This window comes from Abramis brama, assembly GCF_963993115.1.
Source record: "Abramis brama genome assembly, chromosome: 24".
Taxonomy (NCBI): domain Eukaryota; kingdom Metazoa; phylum Chordata; class Actinopteri; order Cypriniformes; family Leuciscidae; genus Abramis; species Abramis brama.
In genome coordinates, this window is record NC_139986.1 from 4,502,403 (window position 1) to 4,526,046 (window position 23,644).

Genomic DNA, 23,644 nt, shown 5'->3' on the forward strand with positions numbered 1-23,644 from the left:
TTATTTATTTTTTTGTAATTGGGGAAAATCAATTGGTAACAGGGGTTCCCGTAAAATGTAGGGCACAGCTGAATGCGTTTTTGGTAATTAAAATGAGCAAATAATTTAAAATAAATGTGTTCACCTCGTTGTATGATTTTAATTGTAAAATACAGTCAAGAAGTTCATGACCTCTGAATTGGAAAGGGCCAATTCAGACATTTGATGTATTTGAAATACCTATTTTAGTTGTTATACCAGATAATAGTGTATCTAGCATATCTAATAGTTCTCATCACAAAAAAGTTTAAACTCAAGGGGGAAAAAAGTCATGGGATAGGCATGCATGTGTGCGTTTATGTGTGTCCTGGTAAATCCTACATTATGGGGACAAAATGTCCCCACAAAGGTGGCAATATCTGAAATCCTTGGTCCCCATGAGGAAAACACTTTATAAATCATACTAAGTGATGTCTTTGGAAAATCTAAAAATGCAGAAAGTTTTCTGTGATGGGCAGGTTTAGAGGTATGGTTAGTGTAAAAGGATAGAATATACAATTTGTACAGTATAAAAATCATTATGTCCATGGAAAGTCTACATAAAACACGAAAACCCAATATCTGTTTGCATAGGGATAAGACAGTTTGTGATGATGATATCCTTTTGGGTGGTAAAGTGCTCCTATTATATTTCAAAACATTATCATAGAAAAACAAGCAAACAGGAGATTGCACTTAAATCTGATGTGATTTAAGCAAGTTTAATGTTGAAGAAGAGACATCTACAAGAGACATTTGCAGGTTGTTTTCTTGTAGAGTGAAAACACTACAGCTCTGTGATGCTATCAATACATCGCTCTGTTTGAGCGCTCCGCCAATCACTTCTCAAATAATGAACAGATGCAATTACCAAATTTGTAAGAATGGTTTAGGGAATAATTGGAGACAGATTAATGAACACCTGAGGTTGTTGATATAAAGCAGTAAAAAACAGAAAGTTTTCAATAATTTGCGTCACTGCAAACACTTTTCATTGTTATTGTTAGCTAGCAGGCTGAGCGAATGCTGATGACCTTGATACATGGTAAATATGCCAATGAAAATGATCTCATCTAAAATATTTGGAGACTGATGTTGGTAATATATTTAAACAATATTCTTTATTTTCTTTCTTAATAATATATTAAAAAAATAAACAATGTCTGTGATGTGGAGATCCTCTAGTCGACGTTGATAATGTTAATCAATTATGCTCATAATTTCTGTTTCACACTTTGCAATCTGTATTCTCTCTCACTCTCTTACCATCCTGCCATCTCTAATTTTTTTGTGGCAGTCTTAATTAATGATTTTTGCTTCACGGCTGCTGGAGGGTTGTTTATATCTGGTGTGATTAAGTCAGAGGGTTAAAAACACAGAGAGAGAGAGAGAGAGAGAGAGAGAGAGAGAGAGAGAGAGAGAGAGAGAGAGAGAGAGAGAGAGAGAGAGAGAGAGAGAGAGAGAGAGAGAGAGAGAGAGAGAGAGAGAGAGAGAGAGAGAGAGAGAGAGAGAGAGAGAGAGAGAGAGAGAGAGAGAGAGAGAGAGAGAGAGAGAGAGAGAGAGAGAGAGAGAGAGAGAGAGAGAGAGAGAGAGAGAGAGAGAGAGAGAGAGAGAGAGAGAAGACAGGGACAAAATAATCACCAAATGGCAGGCTGGTGGACAAGGTCACCTTCACGTGTATGAAAACAGTCTTAATTCACTCTGCTGGGGAAATTACCATGCTAGATTAGTCAAAGTCCATGCATACTTTCTGCATCCATATATCAAAAGAGCAGCATAATTCACTGGAGCAGAAAGCGAGACACCTACATGTTGTCATTTCTCAATGAGAAATCTCAAAGGCATGAGAAACGTACCAGACAAAATATAGAGCGACTTAACAATCATAGATTTTCTTCTGTTTAGATGTTATTGTTTTGCATATTATTTTTGGTATGTAACAATGCAATAACAGAGAAAGGCATATTGGCTAATGTAATCATGTTTGTTTTTACAGTCTCAATTCCCATGCTAAAAAAAAACCTGCCAGTGATGTTGAGCATATTAAGTAAATTGAACCTGACCATCTCAGTTTGCTCATCTCATATTCTCTTGAATGTTATTTTGCCTCCATTATTTCCATGTAACACTTCAATTCCCTCTATCATTCCACCCTGATCGTTTCTCCTTTCTGACTTTCTGACTTCCTTTAACACTCCCCCAGCTGGCTCTGCCCAACAGCACTTCCCTTACTGATGGTAAAAACTCTCTCCATCTCTGATCCCATCCTTTAACTGTCATTGATGTCATACGCCAATCAGTCTACGCAGCGCCGCTTCAAGTCGAACACACCTTCTCCCTCATTCTGAAACGCACTCTTTAACACTCCCTCTCATTCTGACTCCGCCCTTTAACACATTCATTTTGACTCTGCTCTTATGGCTCGTTTCCACTGAGCGGTACGGTACGATACAGTATAGTACGATGTGGGACGGTAAACCCTGATCCGGCTTGCGTTTACACCACCAACAGTACCCTTACTTGACAGGCGTGGTGTAGCCTATGCCGGAAAGAAGCGATTGACATCTTTTTCGCGCAAAGAAGAAGAAAGCACATAGTAAACAACAATGGATGACATGCAGCAGATCTTGTTCTTGCTTCTCGGCATGTTTGTCACAAGAAGACAAGCGCCGACATTAGGCGTTTCTCAATACCAAGTACGCAAAGTTCGGACTAGCTTGGCGTTCTTGAAAGCGTCACTCAGCTCGCTCTGCTACTCCGGTTATCTCTGTATGTACATTTTAGGCAACAATAAAATGAAATATATTATAAAACACCACACTGCCTCTTTTTGTTTTAATTTAAAGAAATCTTAAACATTATAGCCACACAACTGTGGATCAGGCAACGCGTATTGATTATATTCACTGCATATAACGTTAGCCTATTTATAACAAAACGAAATATAAAACACAACCCTGCCTCTTTTCATTTAAATTTTAAAAATATTAAACTTATTAATATGGTTCAGGCAAAATGTGCATTTGTACTCTGATCATCTTCACTGTAAAAAAAAGAAGAAAAAAAAGACAACTAAACCCTGTCTCTTTTTGTTAAATTTCAGTTTTATCAATAATAGCCATTATAAAAGTGAAAAGTACAAGAAGCTATACAATAAGAAATAAAGCAAACAATTCAGTCAAACATACAAAGTCACCGCTCTCTAACGTTACAACGGTAAAGTTAAATAGCCTAAATATAAAGTTATGAAATTTCACTTAGCCCTCAGCCAAAACGATTGGCCAGGGAACAAATTATAGATTCACGAGACCAAAGATGACCCATTAGATATAAACATGACAAACTATATCTCATTATCATTTAACCACTACAGAGACGTCAGAGTCAGCGGCAAACGTCAGAAGGACTAGCCGAGGAAAGGCTGTTCCAGGTGGGGTAAATGAGCGCCGAGCGCCCGGTGATCGCCTGGATCTCACAACCTGGATCAAATTTTCATACATCTTTATAACTAAACCACAGATTTGAGCTTTAAACAACTACATTCTTGCCTGAAAAACTCTTAAAACTACATTTCGTGACACAATAACAGTTGGCGCTTCTTATGTTGTCATTCCCCTTGTAGCACGCGCAAGTGACGATACTCTGTCAACCAATTAACGTTCTGCAGTGAGTCTAGCTCCACCCTTTAGTACCGTACCACTGTGCTAGGAACCCCAAAGGAAGGGTACCGAAAAAGTGGTACGGCATTTTGGTACCATTCACAACTTTTGACAGTGGAAAAAGAAATAATTGCGTACCGTACTGTGCTGTACCGTACCGCTCAGTGGAAACGAGCCATTAAACATCCCCTGATTCTGATCGCACCCTTTGTCACTCCCCCAACTACAAACCCACTCTTTAAAGGGTTAGTTCACCCAAAAATGAAAATTTTGTCAGTAATTACTCACCCTCATGTTGTTCCAACCGCGTAAGACCTTCGTTCATCTTCGGAACATAAATTAAGATATTTTTGATGAAATCTGAGTGCTGGATCACTCCTCCATAGGCTGCTAGGTGACCGAAACTTGCTGGCCCAGAAAAGTTATTAAAGAGATCGTTAATATAGTCCAAGTGACTACAGTGGCTCAATCTTAAGTATATCAAGCGACGAAAATACTTTTTGTGCGCACAAACAAACAAAAATAACGACTTTATTAGTGTTATTTTATTGTAGTGTTTTTGCGCAGCGCGTCTGTGTTACACGTCATCACGCATCACACACATGACCAGCGTCGGCCAATTGTGAGCCTACGTGGTGACGTGTAACAGACGCGCAGCGCAAAAACACTACGTGAACCAACTAGAGGCCCAGAGAGAAGGAAATGAATAGTGGAATAAAGTCGTTATTTTTGTTTGTTTTTGCGCACAAATAGTATTTTCGTCGCTTGATATACTTAAGATTGAGCCACTGTAGTCACTTGGACTATATTAGCGATCTCTTTAATAACTTTTCTGGGCCAGCAAGTTTCGGTCACCTAGCAGCCTATGGAGGAGTGATCCAGCTCTCAGATTTCATCAAAAATATCTTAATTTGTGTTCCGAAGATGAACGAAGGTCTTACGCGGTTGGAACAACATGAGGGTGAGTAATTACTGACAGAATTTTCATTTTTGGGTGAACTAACCCTTTAACACTCCCCCTCAATCTGACCCTGCCCACAAACCCTCCCCCTCGTTCTGACCCCACTTTTAAACTCCTCTTCTTCTGACTTTCCCTTCTTCAGACCACATTCTTAAACTCTGCCTTCCCCTTTCTGAACTCATTACTCATACTCAGAACTCATACATTCAATATTTCCCCTCCCTTTCCAGACCCTGCCGTTTAACACTCCCACCCTTTTCTGTTCCTCCATCACACCCCCTTCACCTATCTCACTCCACCTTTTACGATCCCCATCTTTTTCCCGACCATGCCTTTTTACATCCCTCTCCGTTCACACCCTCTTTGAGATCAATCTCTATAACCTTTCACTTTTAAACACTAGCTGCAGAATTCAAGCACATGACTGGAAGTCAAACCTCATGATTAGGCAGTGATTGATATCTAGCAGCATGCTGAGGTCATTTCTTCAGTCATATACTCTGGTTAACTACACTAGTGACACGGTCAGGACCTGCATGACCGCCTGCTCAGACTCAGGCTTTTTCCTGTCTTAGCAGGGTGTGTGTGTTGACTTGGCAACGCTGCAGATATTTGTGACTGCGCTGAGAGATTAAGTGGCCAATCAACCTAACCATGCACTGCAATCATTCTACATTCTACTCCTGATGCCAAATCAGTTTGTCCTGCATTCATATACTTCTGAGAACAGAGGAATCTTGATAAAAACGTGAAACTGGTGACATGCAGACAAAGTGTTCAGGTGAGAAGGTACGCGCAGGGCACGGTTTCGCTAATTTCCTATGCGTCCTTTTAGCTGGGAATGAAGTTTTGAAAAACACTGGCGGACTGTGATCCCATGATCGATGGATATTTTTGGGGTGACTTAAGTCTTGCTTCGTACCTGGCTCTCATATTACTGCTTCAATGTTATATTGACTTTCACAGAGCACGCAGGTAAATCCCTGCAGGGAGTGTGTGTGCATGTGTGTGAGTGTGTCATTATTTAGAGATGTGAAGAGGCATAGGGATGTGGGCAACAAGGCATGCAGCCTGGATGATGGTTCAATTTTTCATTTAAGATGTGGTGGAGAAGGGTAGCCTGCAAGTTATTGTTCATATTTGCCTGGGGCATCACACTGCTACGGCCGGCCATTCCTGCAAAATATTCCATCTGTGCCAGAAACGCCTGCCGCCCACCGGAGTCTCCCTGACCTTCTACTCCACACCAAAGGTGACCCTTATCTCACTCTCGCTCTGTCACTCTTTCTCTCTTCCAAGATTATTTGTTTCATTGCAGCCTTAAAGGAATCCATTTTAACAAATTATTCATCTCATATTTGTTTTGTTTTTTTTCTCCAAATCCTCATTGCTGAAGTGCCTCTGGATCAGGGTCAGATATTAATCTAGGCAAAAATGCCCCAAAACAAGTAAAATGTAAAGTTTATTCTTCAGATTGATTTCCTGTTTATTAATATTACAGATGCATTTGAATAAATTCTATTGTAGGACAATTTCATTTAGTGTGGGTTCTTAAAAATCAGCTCCATGCAGATGCAAAAAAAAACAAAGTTTATTTAATTTGTATTATTCCAAGTTGTGATTTGAATTATACTCCAATTACTGTAATGCAGTCATTTTTAATATGTATAATACATAATAATTTTCTTCTTTTGATTCTGAGGTGACATGTTCTTGTCAGTTTTATTCACTCTTAATTTTAATATTATTATTATTATTCATATAATCTTATTATCAGTAATAACAACAACAACAACAACAACAATTATTATGATTCTTAAATCAACATAATATATATATATATACAGTGAGGAAAATAAGTATTTGAACACCCTGCTATTTTGCAAGTTCTCCCACTTGGAAATCATGGAGGGGTCTGAAATTGTCATCATAGGTGCATGTCCACTGTGAGAGACATAATCAAAAAAAAATAATCCAGAAATCACAATATATGATTTTTTAACTATTTATTTGTATGATACAGCTGCAAATAAGTATTTGAACACCTGTCTATCAGCTAGAATTCTGACCCTCAAAGACCTGTTAGTCTGCCTTTAAAATGTCCACCTCCACTCCATTTATTATCCTAAATTAGATGCACCTGTTTGAGGTCGTTAGCTGCATAAAGACACCTGTCCACCCCATACAATCAGTAAGAATCCAACTACTAACATGGCCAAGACCAAAGAGCTGTCCAAAGATACTAGAGACAAAATTGTACACCTCCACAAGGCTGGAAAGGGCTACGGGGAAATTGCCAAGCAGCTTGGTGAAAAAAGGTCCACTGTTGGAGCAATCATTAGAAAATGGAAGAAGCTAAACATGACTGTCAATCTCCCTCGGACTGGGGCTCCATGCAAGATCTCACCTCGTGGGGTCTCAATGATCCTAAGAAAGGTGAGAAATCAGCCCAGAACTACACGGGAACTACATGCATGGCACGGAAGGTTCCCCTGCTTAAACCAGCACATGTCAAGGCCCGTCTTAAGTTTGCCAATGACCATTTGGATGATCCAGAGGAGTCATGGGAGAAAGTCATGTGGTCAGATGAGACCAAAATAGAACTTTTTGGTCATAATTACACTAAACGTGTTTGGAGGAAGAAGAATGATGAGTACCATCCCAAGAACACCATCCCTACTGTGAAGCATGGGGGTGGTAGCATCATGCTTTGGGGGTGTTTTTCTGCACATGGGACAGGGCGACTGCACTGTATTAAGGAGAGGATGACCGGGGCCATGTATTGCGAGATTTTGGGGAACAACCTCCTTCCCTCAGTTAGAGCATTGAAGATGGGTCGAGGCTGGGTCTTCCAACATGACAATGACCCGAAGCACACAGCCAGGATAACCAAGGAGTGGCTCTGTAAGAAGCATATCAAGGTTCTGGCGTGGCCTAGCCAGTCTCCAGACCTAAACCCAATAGAGAATCTTTGGAGGGAGCTCAAACTCCGTGTTTCTCAGCGACAGCCCAGAAACCTGACTGATCTAGAGAAGATCTGTGTGGAGGAGTGGGCCAAAATCCCTCCTGCAGTGTGTGCAAACCTGGTGAAAAACTACAGGAAACGTTTGACCTCTGTAATTGCAAACAAAGGCTACTGTACCAAATATGAACATTGATTTTCTCAGGTGTTCAAATACTTATTTGCAGCTGTATCATACAAATAAATAGTTAAAAAAAATCATACATTGTGATTTCTGGATTTTTTATTTTAGATTATGTCTCTCACAGTGGACATGCACCTACGATGACAATTTCAGACCCCTCCATGATTTCTAAGTGGCAGAACTTGCAAAATAGCAGGGTGTTCAAATACTTATTTTCCTCACTGTATATATATATATATATATATATACACATAAAAAAAAAAATTCAGAAGACAATTTATAGGCAAAAAAAATGACACTTCTATACTCGTTATAGAAAAGCTGCTGCTACTAGTTGCTGCAATGAATGTTGTTAAAGAAAGCCACAGTTGCTTCAGAAAGAAAGAGAAAAATCTGTGGTCTTGAGAGCAGTGTGACAGCGGCAGAGCTGGCAGCGGTTGCTATCAGCAGGGCCCTGCGGCACAGCGAGACACCCTACAGGCAGAGGTTTGAGCGCCATCCAACCCTCAGATCTCCACACTACTGAGAAACCGTCATACAAGCTCAAACACACATGCACAAATTAATGCTCCACTGGCCAGATGATGCTGGACGATTTTGTGATGGAAAAGGAGGAACATTTTTAATTTCACGTGCACGTTTCCATCATCATTTCTAAGAGACTCAATAGCAAACGCCGTAGTCTGACTTTTAAGAATTTCCACAAGGAAGTGCATTTCTGGAACTAAACTAGTGAGGCAAATCCTCTTATAAATCCTTTTAAAGAGCATAGAGAGCAGGAGAAAGGAGAAGTTTCTCTCCGGCAAACATGTGCAGGTTGTTTGGCTGCTGTAGTAGAAGAGGAAAGACAACATTCTCCCTGTCGGCTCTGTGCAGGAAGGGGGCAGAATACTAATACAGCGCAAGAAACACACACACACATACACACATAAACACAAATAAGAGCTGATGCAGACATACACACATACATGCACATACTTGAGGAGGAAAAATAAAAAGTTACAAACACCACACAATAAACTGATTAGCTGCATACATTTGTGAGCGATTCTAAAAAACTATATGGTAAAATCCCTGTAAATCAGGGATGTGAGTTGCTTTTAGAAAACGGCAGGGACAGCTATATGTCTAATATATATATATATCATGTAATTCAAATTTAAAATGGATAAAACAGCATATAAGTTGATTCAATTCTGACTCAATCTGGACCCACAAGGGATCAAAAACACATTTTTGAGTTCTCTATGAACCCCCCCCCCCCACACACTATTTCCCTAGTCTGATTGCTATTTACATATTTGACTAAATAACAGAAGAATGGGTCTGAGGATTGTTTGTCGATTTGCTCTGTGCTTTTTTCAATCTCCTTTGGGCAACAGATTGAATTAATATTTATAGACACTGCCATGTCATACATGAGGAAACTAGAGATTGTGCAAAATAACAATACTTTTGCAATTTAGCTCTATAAACACATGGAAAGTAAAAAAGAAAAGAAAGAAAACTCATTTGTTGGCGCATCGACTTTCTCTCTGGAGTCGGAGGTTCCCGAATGATAATTTGCCTCATTTACATCCTTTTTCCGTCTGAATAGATCTGTGAATAGATTCTGTTTACCTCTGGCCCTTTTGCTGTCCTAAGTACACACATGTGTGTGTGTTTACACTAGATATGCCATCCTGTCCTGCCCAAAGTAAATGTTAAAGCCTGTGTGCTAACATAAAACGCTTCCACCTTTTGCTCTGCGATATAGCCTAACCTCTCTCCCCCATAATCCATCTGCACTGCCCCATGCCTCCCCAAACATTATCTCCTCCCTCTTAATTAAGTCTTGGCTGGCTGTTCTGTATCCCAGCATTCCTGCTGCTTTGGTTATTAAGGCCCGCCGTATGGAACGGGTGGCTTGCCAGCGGCTGGACTGGCACACTCACCTGGGGCAAATGAGGGCATTTGATCCTACTGGGCCGGTGTCCCGCTCTCGCCTCAGGTGCCAGCCTGAAGTTGAAGAGCGCCTGCAGGGCACACAGAGCCGCCTGCCTCTTTGCTTGCTTCTTACTGCGACCCGAGCCCTCGAATATCAAGCCGTCCACTCGAACAGCCATGACGAAGCTGCGGTGTGCCCGTTTGCCCTGGGCACGCTCCGACAGGCAGGCGTATCGCAAGCCGGGCCGCATGTCATTGAGCAGGACGACGGGGCTGGGTTGGGCCATGGGAACCGGGGGTGGGGTGAGGCAGGGATCTCCTTGCCTGGCCTGTACAACCATCAAGTCCAACGTGTGGCGCAAACGGAGGGCGCTAGACAGCAACTCGCTCTCGGCAGAGCGGCAGCCGTCAGCCTCGAAGCCTTTGAACAGCGTGTCTGGGAAATCGGCCTGGTCCGAGGTGAAGTCGGCTGCGGGGTTGCTCAGGCCGCCCATGGCCAAATGAGCTTGAGAGGCGTTGGGAAACTGGATAAATGACTTCAGGGCCATTTCGGCTGCCTTCATCTTAGCCTTCTTCTTCGTAGGGCCGGTGCCCTCGAACGTGAGTCCGTTGACTTCTACGGCGATGGAAAAGACGGGTGCGTGCACTGGTCCTGTCTGAGAGACCATCCGGTACTGTAGACCCGGTCTCAGCTCGTTCAACTGGACTAGGGCATTCTTTGGTGCATCGGACCATGCCAGTTTCTTGCAGTACAGACGCAATTTGCGCAAATGTCCATTATTGTCCTCCTCCAAAGGCCGCTTTCGCTTGAGGCCGGACGCTCCGTCCCTGGGCGAATCGGACCGGAAGAGTGATTGGCAGTCTGACGAAACAATGGCGCAATCCTCCAGGTTTCCCGTGTTACGGTTCTCCTTGACCTCAGCACTGCTGGTGCCTAGGTTGGAAGCAGAAATTACATATTATCAAGAAGGTAATTTACCAAAAAAACACAACGACTGCTACAGAGACCATCTTCCACTTCATTCTGCTTTGTGCCATAATCTCACATGACCTGTTGAAAAGTCTGGCATTTCATATACAAGTTAATATTAAAACATTTCATTACCATTCCCAAAGCAGCTGCTCCTAACTATTCCATACGAGAAAGCCTGCCTTACGTAACTGTTGTAAAGATCTGAGGACAAATCCTCTAAAATGGGGCATTATCTGGCAAATCGCTCTGTAATCTCCCACAAAATTGGCTTGGAGTCCTTACTTAAGTGGGTACAAATCATCTCACCATATACAATGCAAAGGAGAAACTGTTTTGTAATGCAGGAGAGCAGACAGTTATGAGATTTCAGTGTGTGAAAGTCTGATCACACATTTAAGCCTCTATTTCACACCCCAACTGTGTTGTGATGGAACCAAATGAAATTCATCTGTGAAAATAAACTTCAACACATGGATGCAAGCCTAAATTGTAAGAAAAAGGACTGAAATGTTTTTCAGCACTGACTATCTTCCACTCTTCTAGTACCACTTCAAGTGTATATATATATATATATATATATATATATATATATATATAAAAATGGTCATTTGCAAATTGAGCTAATTAATTTCTGAAATTAAAATTTGGTTAAAATAAATGGCTTAAACCATACTGACTCAATGTGTCCTCGTCTTCTGTGCCATTGGCCGCTGGGCTCACGTACTTGAAGGGGGCGATCAGTGCAGACAACATGTTCATTTTCTCTGAAAGGTAAAAAACAAAAACAAAGTTCATGTAAATCCAGCACATACTAGTTTCAACATACATGATTCATACATACATGGTTCTTTCTTGTTAGAAGAAAGTTAAAGAGAGGGTTGAAATAAAAAGTGATTCTAAGGCCAATGTGAAAGCTAAGTACGTTCACTGCGATTTCAGAGTTACAGTGTGTCAGTGTTTGCGTCCTGGTATAGAACATGCTTCTGGTCTTAGTGGCAGTGGAAACCAGTTTCTTGTTGAGGTGTTGATAAACCAAATTGTGCTCAGTCGTGTTTCCCTCTATATCCACAGTGCGTGTGTGTGTGTGTGTGTGTGTGTGTGTGTGTGCAGGTTCCTATTAGGGACTCAACCCAGACTGTGGGGAATTGACAAACTGCCTGGACTCATAATTGCATCCCACCTTTCCCAGCATCCCCTAATGATCAATAACTTTAATGAGCTGACAAAAGTAAAAAAAATAAAATAATAAAAAAAGAGGGTAGTCGCCATAGGTCATATGATTGGTCTGTGGCTTGTAATGATTCAGAGAGGGGCATGCAACCATTTTTCTAGTTCTGTCTGCTTCAGAGAGGAGGATAATAACAAAAGCAAATTCTGATTAAATTATTTTGCATTTTGACCTAGTTATGAGGCCATAGAATGGCTCTTCAAGAAACAAAGCTGTAGAACACAAGTACATTTCAAACATGTTGAACATCCCTTACGAAAAAGAAGTTTTTTCAAGTGTTCTATTAGTATTCTTCATTTAAACTAAAAATAAGAGAGTATACTTTCAATCTACATTTTATATACTTCTCAAAAATATACTTAAAATTACACTTCAGTGTACTTGACTTATACTGAGAGAAAAGTCCAAGAATATTTGGCCTGTACTTGAACTTGAACGAGATATACTTAAAATATACTTGGCTTGTAGTTGTGTTAACTCTTTTGATCGAGTAGCCTATTAAATATACTATACTTTTACATATATTTTCATATACAGTCTTATGAAACTTGTTTGAAAACATTGATTAGAATATTGATATAAAACAGATATGTTTCTAATTCTGCATATCTGAATTTTTGTGTAGGCTAGTCCACTGGTAGTGTGTAGGAATTTACTCTAAATTGACTGAATTTTCCAGCTATCCATGTTTTCACTGTTATACGGTAGGGGTTGCTATGATCTACTACAGAATCTCCAGATCAAAACACAGGAGAAGAAGCTGAAACAAGTGATAGAAGATTGCTCACTCAAATGTAAAATAACGTGATCATCAAACATTAAACAGTGTGTAAATCAAAACGGCTTAATATTACCAAATGAAATGAAGCGTAACCCATGAAGAGAAAACGACTGAAGCTTTGGGGGTGTTGGACTCGATCTACTCCATCTGTGTTCTGATCACCGTTCTCAATCTGATCAAGGCATAGTCTTTAACAAAAATGTGATTTAAACTTTTTTCTTTAAAATGTTGCCTTTCTTTATGAAACTTACCGACATTCAAGTGTTGATTAAAAAAGGATGCATGAAGCTAATAAAATATATATTTTTTAATTAAAGTACAGTTAAAGGTATTTTTCAAGTATAAAAAATAATATCTACATTTGAACATAGTAGTATACTGCAAGTGCAAAAGTAATATATAAATAGTAAACTATAAGTATAATGTTATGTCCACTTAAAGTATACTTGCAGTATAAACTAGTAGTTTACTGAGAGTACACTTCAGTGTGTACTTTCATAAACTAAAAAAAAATTACTACTTGTATTAAAATAGTAAACTACTAGTATAAGTTCACTTGTAGTACAGATGCATTACAAAATGAGAAACCTAGTTGTGTACTTAGTTTACTACTCTTACACTTATAGTACACTTAAACATTTACTTTTATATACTAAAAGTGGCCAATTTAGTCCCTTACAAGTTACAAGTTTACTACAAGTACACATTGATATTAGTATACTTACTACATAAAGTATACTTAAAATATACTTGAACATTACTTAAGTATACTTAATAAAATGCACTTGAAGTATACTTCTTTTTCGTAAGGGATACCATGCCTAAACTCTGGAAAATGAATTGAAAATAGGAATAAAATTGATTCAATATCATGAATCTAAATGCAATGTTCTGCAAGACTAACAAGCTAAAAAGTTTTACTTCTAACATTAAAATATGCATCCAAAAAGATTTAAAAAAACTTTTGTTAAATATTGCACTGGTGTTTTCCTGTACACGTCTGTTTGTGTCTATAGTGCATGTCTTAGTATGTCTCTTTGTGTATATATATTTGACAAGATAAATGGGGCCACAGCCATACCTAGACACATGAGAGAGAGCTCTTTTGACTCAGGGGAGTGTGCAGAGGCACCTGGGGGCCCCTGTCATATATGTAGGCTCCAGAATATTATGGAAACTTGGGGGTGAGTAATTTTGATTGAGGGTAGAGATCTTGTATTATCTAGGCACCTGATGTTTATAGAAACATGGGAGTGAGCTCCTTTGCCCAAGGCTAGTGTAAAGAGGCACTTGGGGGCCCCAGACCTAGCCAGGCACCAGAATATTATATAAACTCATATTTCTATGAAAGCAGTGTACAGAGATCCTATATAGGACCCCTGTGATGTCTAGGCACCTGATTTTTGTAGAAACACTGGAATGAGCTCTTGACTCAGGGCAGTGTATAGAGGAATCTGGGGCCCCAGACCTATCTAGGAACCAAACTTGAGGGTGGGTCATTTTGATTGAGGATAGGGACCCATAAATGCCCCTCAAGGTCTCAGTCACATCTAAGCACATGATTATCATAGAAACAAGGAGATGGGCTCTTTTGACTCCAAACAATGTAAAGAGGCCTTATTCCTATTTAGGCACACGATTATTATGGAAATGTAGGGGTGGGTCATTTTGATTGAGGGTAGGGACCCCAAAGGCTCCTAGGGGCCTTAGTCCTATCTAGGCACATGGTTATCATTGGGAGATGGGGGATGGTCTCTTCTGACTCAGGACAGATAACAGAGGCAGTGTCATTTCGGGGCCCCAGCCATAACTAAACAGCACACATGGAAACATGGAAAAACACTAAACTCAGTCGTCAGTCGCATTTCTTCATAAAATCTAAAAATCTTCTTTGCCATCATCTTGTGGCCAGGGTTTCAATCACCAACTTAAGTGGATCTGTTTTCAAGGGTCGGAAAGGGTTTGCGGTCTATTCCACATCATCGTAGAGAGTCATAGACAATTCCACCACTTTCTGTAAGTGGAATGAAGTGAAACCACTTAAATGAAGGACAGTGCAGTTTTATTTTAGCAACGAACCACAATAAAATGAGACAAACAGGTCAATATGGTAACTTCATAAAGGTTTGGTTCACCAGATGCCATCATGCGAGACTCTAAGGCACGTGTCATTCACTATTGCCACCAAAGACTGGCAATAACACAATTTAAAACAGTCTCACCTATCAGCCAGCCATAAGAAATCTCTCTTGCTTGACTGAAACGTGACCAAGCCCTGGCAGTAGGGAATTTTGACATCTCGTAATGTGTTGAGTGTGATAAGGAGCAGGAATCCAATTATTTTGCTTTCCCAAGCAGTGGTCAAGAGATTCTCTCTCCCTCCCATCAGAAGTGTGGAGGATTTATAGGTCACATATAGCACAACCGTGTCAGCACATAGCAGGGAAGATACGGCAGCTGCATTGTACGCTTCCTGTGTGTCATTTCCTGAATGATGGCTGAGGAGACGAGGGCATGAATAAGTGATGGGAGGTGCTATCACTGTCATCAACCAATCACAAAAGTGCTGAGACAGACACTCATACTCAGAGCGATGATGTGGAGGTCTCTCCAAGTTCAGCGGTATCTAACAAGCTCAGAGCTTTGCCGTCACTAAAAAAGCCATTGAAGGTTACATGGTTGACGCAACACCAAGGATCATAGAAGGCCTACAGGAAATTAAATGTGAAGGTTGTTCATCCCATAAAGGAGAACGGGAGTACAGTGTTTAAGTAACAGCTCAGTATCCTATTAAATTTGGACAGAATACACGGCTACTTAAAATGGTATGGTCACAGAATAACAAAAAAGACAATGGTCACGATGAAAATAGGAAAAAAACTTTAAAAATTTAGATTGATTAAAATGTTGTATTTGTATTTATGATATCATATGGTTTTGAATGATTCACATGATTCTGACTTACATTCATCTGCACAAGTCAACACATTTTACAAACTGGAAGTTGATGATGCCTTATGGGTCTTTTAAACAGCCCAGATATTGCCAGACAGCAGGCTTCAATCTCTGGGTAGGCTTCGGATAGTATGAAAGGAAAGAGATCAACATCAAAAACAAAAGACAAGCTCAGCCACTTGTCACCGGTGGATGTTTTGTCATGTCACCCTCAAGCACTTCGACTCGCCTGTCTGTGAATCCAAACAATATGAGCAACTATCTGGAACTCTTAAAAGCAATCCATTACTGCTGCCATGCTGAGGAAGGACGAACCATTATTCGCTCTGAACTACGCTTGTAGTGAATACAAGATTTCGTACTCGAAATTTCAGAGAAAACTAGTTTGTTATTCGGCACACTCCTACAAATTTAACTATTAATATATACATATTATGTAAGGGATAATGTACATCCAGCCGGTTGTTATCTCAGAATAAACCCCCGACAGCGTGATGAGGACCCCGACGCGAAGCAAAGTGTCTATAATTAGACACAAAATATTGATCTGAGCTGAAATATTTTATTAGGTCTTTAATAAACGCAAAGATTCTGCAGAGAGAGCAGTTGCTAGCGCGCCAAGTTCAAGCTAGATGGACATTTAAGGGATACGGTACAGTCATACCACTTATTACACAGCATTTCACCACATAAATAATTATGGAAATAAGAGATATTGATTTCCGATTAAACGGTTTTAAAATTTTACCTGTTTGTGTCTTATAATCCAACAGTGTACAAAACAATAGTTACAAAATGGCAGCCGCTGCGTTTGTATGAAACAAGGGAGAGCGAGTCCACAATAATGGATGGCATAATTAAATAACTGTACACAAAATATTGATTTGAGTTTTAATATTTTATTAGCTCACCAAATGCAAAACTTCCATGAAGAAAAAAACGTTCCTAGCAAGCTAAAGTGCTTCTGACTTCAGTAACCCGGATGAGCCTGTGTGTTATCTGTTTTCAGCGGTTAACATACCGCTGGATGGCACGATTGACCAATCAGAATCAAGTATTCCACAGAGCCGTGTAATAAAGCATAATATATAACAAATAATAGCATGTACTGTAGCATTTCTTGACTGATAACAACATTTTTGGAACATTTTAGCATTGACTTGGAACTAAAGTACTTTTGACATCCCAACTTTGAACCAAATAAAACAGCAAATGTCAGGTCAGAAGCAGAGGCCCGGCAGACTGCCATGTTGTCGGGAGACAGAGAAGAAGAGAGAAACGGTGTAAATTCAGAAGACGATAGGCGCTTCGCCCCCCTCCCAGCTTTTAGGAGTGAGGAGAGGTAATGAGCCAATCACATCTTCCCATGGCCCTCATAACCGTCAGGTCAGATGAGACACTAGAGACTCTATTCAAAAAGGCAGTGGGGAAATCATTGACTCTCTCTCCCTCTCTTTATCCCTCTCCTCTTCCTTTCTTTCAATCACTCTTTCTGTCTAGGAGACCACCGATTAAACACCGGTGAAGTGGCAAATGAGGGAGGCTGTATTGTCTCGCCATCACGCTAGGAATCGGATTTCTGTCGGACCGCTCAGCCGGAGCTTGGCAAAGACACCTTTTGTCTGTGCTAACCATCTATGTGTGTGTGTGTGTGTGTGTGTGTGTGTGTGTGTGTGTGTGTGTGTGTGTGTGAATTTGGACTTACTCAGCTAAAGTTTGGAGACAAATTTGTCCCTAAAAGTTTGCTAAATCAGACAAAATCTTCCTTTGGGAACAACCAGGAACATCCTCGTGGAAAAACAATTCATAAAAAAAAGCAGGGGTTCCCAAACTTTTTGACTCAAAGGCCCCCACTGTCCAACACAACAATCCAAGGCCAGAATTGCAGGTATTTATAACAAAGATGCTTGTTTTAAAACTTTTTTTATGAACATAAACTGGGAATATTGACATATTAAAGAAATAACTAAGATTCAATTTGTAATTCCAAAAGCTACACATGCTGAATGTTCTTCAATAAAGACATTAGTTATTAAGAGGGGAAAATAATAAAAATAAATTAGAATTTTAATTTAGACTTTTTAAAAAGATATATTTTAATAATAATTTATTCATTTAAAGGTCCCGTTCTTCGTGATCCCATGTTTCAAACTTTAGTTAGTGTGTAATGTTGCTGTTAGAGCATAAATAATATCTGTAAAATTATAAAGCTCAAAGTTCAATGCCAAGCGAGATATTTTATTTAACAGAAGTCGCCTACATCGAACGGCCCGTTTGGACTACATCCCTCTACTTCCTTCTTTAATGACGTCACTAGAACCGTTTTTTGACTAAGCTCCGCCCACAGGAATGCTCCCTCAACTCTACCGAAATTCGTTTATGTACTTGCGCACTTCTTATAACTTACTGTGTTTACTCAGCTCTTACGGTGATTTTCTGAAGTAAAACTGACGCTTCATCTTTTGTGTGATGTACAATAAACTTTATTAAACTCATCAGAATATGTTTGATCATCATTCAGACAGCAGACTTGTAGGCTATTAATATATAATGGATACATACAAGCAGATGACAAATACGTTATAATAACCGTAATTAAACTACTAAACTATACCTTTTCCATCTCTATACAGCACTCTGACTCTGTAGGCATTATTGTCCGACTCGAAATGAACACCGTTACTGAGAGTTTCTGATATTATCATCATTCCGTGAGATGAGATTGTCCTGAGAGACTGAGCGCGAGCTCGTGAAGCTCCGCCCCCTGGGTCGTCCAGCAGCAGCTTATTTGCATTTAAAGGGCACACACTAAAACAGCGCGTTTTTCTAAGCCCCAAAAAATGACAATTTAAACATGCTGTAAAAAATGATCTGTTGGGTATTTTGAGCTGAAACTTCACATACACACTCTGGGGACATCAGAGACTTATTTTACATCTTGTGAAAAGGGGCATAATACGGGACCTTTAAAATAAAAGTGCTTGACTGAGGTAAAGGGATGGCTAGCAAATAATTTTTTACAATTAAATGAGGATAAGACTGAGTTTATTATGTCTGGGAACAAGGAGCTTGGGAATGCTCTGGCTGGAAATAATAGACTACTGTCCAACAATATGCAAAGTTATGTAAAGAACCTTGGAGTATTTTTCGATTCTGAATTACGCTTTGATCGTCAAGTTAACAGCGTTGTGAAATCTTCTTTTTTTCAGTTGAGAAAACTGTCTAAACTGAAACAAATCCTTTCGTACAAGGACTTGGAGATTGTTGTGCATGCCTTTGTTTCAACCCGGCTGGACTATTGTAATGCTCTTTATCTGGGCATAAGTGAATCACTGGTTACTCGTCTTCAACGTGTCCAGAATGCTGCAGCGAGATTTTTAACAAATACCAGAAAACGGGATCACATAACACCTTTATTGATATCCCTTCATTGGCTACCTGTTAAATACAGAATACAATACAAGGTGTTGATGTTTGTTTTTAAAGCACTACATGATCAAGCTCCTGAGTACATAAAAGACATGTTAATTCCTTATCAGTCTCAACGTCACCTTCGCTCCTCTCAGAATATGCTCCTAACCGCCCCACGGTCTCGCCTGAGGCGTAGTGGAGATCGCGCTTTTTCTGTTGCGGCTCCTGCACTTTGGAATGTGTTGCCACTATCCTTAAAAACCTCATCAGGCATGGATATTTTTAACAAGGAATTGAAGACTTATTTATTCAATCAAGCCTTTGGCGTTTGATTAGGTCTGAGAACTGTGAGTGATTTGTTGTTTGATTCTCTTGTGTCTTGTTTTAATGTAACTTAATGTTTGTATGTATTTTAGAGTTATTGATTAGCCTACTTATGGACAGCACTTTGGTCCATTCTAATGGTTTTGAAAGTGCTTTATAAATAAAAGTTGAGTTGAGTTGAGTAAATACTTTTAATGCCCCCTTAAAAGTTGGCTGAGGCCCCCTGGGTGAATATTATTATCTGATATTCATATATTCAGTTTTATATAAAGTATAATGTGGAAATATTAGTTTAATTCAGCCATATATGTTTGAACCAGAAAGTGATTCAGAAGAGGAAGAGTGAATTAGACAGGATCATCTACAAGTCGATGTATCAGAATGATAATGCGTTTTGTTTGTAATGTTGGGCACATAACAATAATTGATATGATTAGCATTTGGCTTGATTGCGTTATCAAACAGCTAATAATGTGGGACTATTTTTACACAAACCATGTTCCTGTTCGCAATCTCAGAGTCAGAAAGCTGCCGTCTAAAAGTCAGATTCCTTAGAAACACTTTGAACACGTTGACGGGATTGGTTACATGTTTGTGACGGTAGGAGACTGTCACATGCATGGTTACTCTTAAAGGTGCAGTATATAATATTGACAGCTAGCAGTTGAACTGGATACTGCAGTCCAAATTCAAAATGGTGGAGAGAGTCGTTTCCCCCGCCTCCTCAGACTCGACGCTTTGGTTGCCAGATTGAGGACACGCAACAGGAACAAGCGCAACTGACAATGAAAAGTGACGAGCCTTACACTAAGCCTCTGATCATAGAGCTTTGTGTCAAGGCTTTTTTAGGTTTTTAGGGAAGAATCTGCGATCTCTGACCCAGTTCGTTTGCTGGCTTCCATGTCTGCAATACGCTGTGTTTTCAGCCAACTGGCAAAATACTATTGGGTAAATTGGCATTCTGACACGGAACACACATTTCAAGGTAGAATAGCTGGCTGTAGCATTGTGTGAACTAAAAAGTGAACTAAAAATAATGACATACCGCACCTTTAATATTCAAAACACCATAAAGACATATAAACAAAACTAAAAACTTGATTTTCAACATAGGGAGTCTTTAAAAGATTTCCCGAAAAAAAACAAAAAAACAATTGAACTATAAATTCTAGTCTTCACAGCATACCAACACATGCCAACACTCAAAGCGGAAGCATGATGGCTTCCAGGATCAGGCCGAGTGAGCAGACGGAGTGATATTTAGCACCTGATTAGTGCCAACAGAAGACATAGTGCACCGGCCATCTGCTTTACATGTGTTACTCTTTTCCATGCCAGGGACAGAGGTTTAGCATAGTAGCTGGTGCTAACGCCACTGTCCGCGGGCACCAATCCTAATCGCACACCCACAACAGCTGTGGGTGAACACAAGCCATCCAACACAAGATTAAATTAACGTTATGAGATCAGCTTTTGTGCTTATTGGCATTATGAGTCGCAATGGAGGAGGAGGGAACCGGTGTGAGTGAGGCTCAGTGATTTGTCTGGGTGGGCAAACGGTCAGAGGTTGTAAAGGTGGGTATAGGTGTCGATTCTGTACGCTATACTGTTGAAATATTTGGGGTTAGTAAGATTTTATTTATTTTTAAAAGAAATGTATACTTTTTATTCAGCAAGGACACATTAAATTGATCAAATAAAGTAAATACATTTATGCTAGAAATCATTTCTACTTCAAATAAATAAATGCTGTTCTTTTAATCTTTGCTGGTCTTTTTGATCTTTCGTCAGGGAACTTTGATCTTTTCATCACAGTTTTCTAAAAAAAAATATGGATCACTGCTTAACAAACAAGTGTTTTCATTATTGATAATCAGAAATGTTTCTTGAGCATCAAATCATCATATTAGAATGATTTCTGAAGGATCATGTGACACTGAAGACTGGAGTAATGATGCTGCACATCCAGCTTTGATCACAGGAATAAATTACATTTACAAATATATTCAAATAGAAAATAGTTACTTTAAATTGTAACAATATTTCACAAAATTACTGTCTTGTACACAGTAATATGTTTGATCAAATAAATGCAAGCTTGGCGAGCATAAAAAGGCCATTTAAATTTGAGTAATTAAAGGTACAGAACCAAAAATTACCCATTGAATTGTAACTGGTTGAGTGGAGGACTTTCATTAAACTACATAATGACTGTTTTAGTGCAAAAAACCTTGACAGACATTTTAAGTGGACTTCAGGGAAAATAAAACCACACAAATTATACGATTTTATTAGCAGGGTTACATAAAGCTGTGATTTCAGTTGTTTTGATGTGCAGATATAAAACAGACAAGCCAAAGAGATCACTGTCAGACGTCAAGGTTGCCGTACAGATCTACTTCATGTTAAGAGATCCCGCATGTCATGTGATGACGTACCCTCCAAAACCCTCTTGCTTCAGTCTCTCTACTGTCACAGTTAGCTCACAGTCTCACTCCTCACACTCAGGTCCATGTCATCATCACATCTGCAGTATACCGCTAAAAAAAAAAAAAAAAAAACCTTTTGCTAGATTTGTTGTAAAAGCTTTTTGGTGTAACAGAAACACAAATCGGTTGGGTTTGAAGTATTAAAGTTTGATTAAGCTGTTAAAAACTGCTCAGATAAAGTGCGACTGAGTTATACCGATGATGCATCTAGATGATGTCATCGTGAGAAATATAAATCAAACCCTGCTTTTATGACACAGGGCCTGGAGAGCCGACAGAGATCAGCTCTCTTTCTCTGTCCATCCCTCCATCCCGGACGGTCGCGACGACATGGACAGTCAGGGCAAGATGAGACTGATCGCGGATCCACGCCGTGGGCAGCTTCATCAGAAGGTGTCTAGGATTCATTCGGGAAGTGCTAGGGAGAATGAAATTGGTATCCTTCTATAGCTTATATCGCTACGAAGACACATTCACACACATGAAATGCCCTCTAGCCAACTCTGACTGAAAAGTTCAGTGGAAATCGAAGTTACCCAAGAGCTACAACTTCTATGAAGATCAAGGAGCACACGCAGAAAAGCATATGTTTTTTTAAAGTATAAAGTGGACAAAAAAGTAGAAATTTTATCAAATTATTCACAGAGTCTACATGTCAACAGGCAACACATGCTGAAATGCGGTCTGGAACGGAGTATGTGAGTGGAGCAGAGTGACAGCAATTTCCATTTCCACATAGGGCCCTATCTTGCACCCAGCGCAATTGACTTTGTACAGCGGCGCATGTATCATTCCTATTTTGCACCCGACGCACAGCGGACTTTTCCCTCCACAGACGCACGTCGGTAAACTAGGAAATACACTTGTGCTCCCCGGGGCGGTTCAGCGAAAAGAGGAGGCGTGTTCCGGCGCAAACGTTCCCTGGTGCTATTTTGCAGTTTCAGAAAACAATTCCGCCACAGACCAGGAGAAACCTAGTCTAAAGTCAGTGGCGCGTTGCGCATGTTATTCATATGCCATAATCAATGTAGCGTGTGCACAACGCGCATGCACTTTGCTTATCTCATCTACACAGATGCAGCAGTTCTCATTTTTAGAAAACCATACATTATTACAAGGAAAAATATTAACACACGAGGGAAATCATTGTTGTGTCCATGAAGATGTGAAAAAATAGGCATAAATCTAGCTTACACATATACCTAAATTTTTATACGCCTGTTTAACCGAAGCTAATTTGGCTGGGTTTCTCCATCCCCAATGTCACTTCTCTGTGTTTTACGGCCCTGACGAGAACGTCGGTCTCCTCGGCTGTGAACCGCTCCTGGCGTGCGTCTGGCAAATCCGCCGTTATAATAGCAATCCGCCATGGATCAAGCGCGCCTGCTCTTAAAGGGAATGTGAGATGACGCTCTGATTGGTTTATTTCACGTTACGCCCAAACCACATCTATGAATAATGTAGCTTCTTCAGACCGACCCATTTTAGATTTGCGTCGGGCGCAAGAGTCATTTATCCCGCCGGTATAATAGCAACAGCGCCCGAGACCCGCCCACAAAGTTACTTGTGTTTCGCGCTTGATACTTGCGTTTCAGATCGTTAAAATAGGACCCATAGAGTGATATGTAAAGCCTAAAGTATACTTCAGTTTTTATGTGTATGCTAGGCATGCGTACAGTGTGCAAGACATCATTTTCGTCATTATTATGCGCATACTCTATTTGTGCAGCCAGATTTGTCTAACCGGTCATACTCTGTACGCTCAACTTGCAC

The 23,644-nt window shown here is 40.0% G+C and overlaps 1 protein-coding gene across 1 annotated transcript in view; it reads right to left on the bottom strand.

Moving 5' to 3' along the window:
• Positions 1-23,644, bottom strand: part of adarb2 (adenosine deaminase RNA specific B2 (inactive)) — a 187,889-nt gene that overhangs the window by 46,322 nt on the left and 117,923 nt on the right. The window contains exons 2-3 of the mRNA XM_084102441.1: positions 11,361-11,447; positions 9,719-10,644 (exon numbers count right to left, since the gene is read on the bottom strand). Coding sequence (XP_083958567.1) covers positions 9,719-10,644; positions 11,361-11,447 — 1,013 coding nt within the window. The remainder of the gene's footprint in view (positions 1-9,718; positions 10,645-11,360; positions 11,448-23,644) is intronic.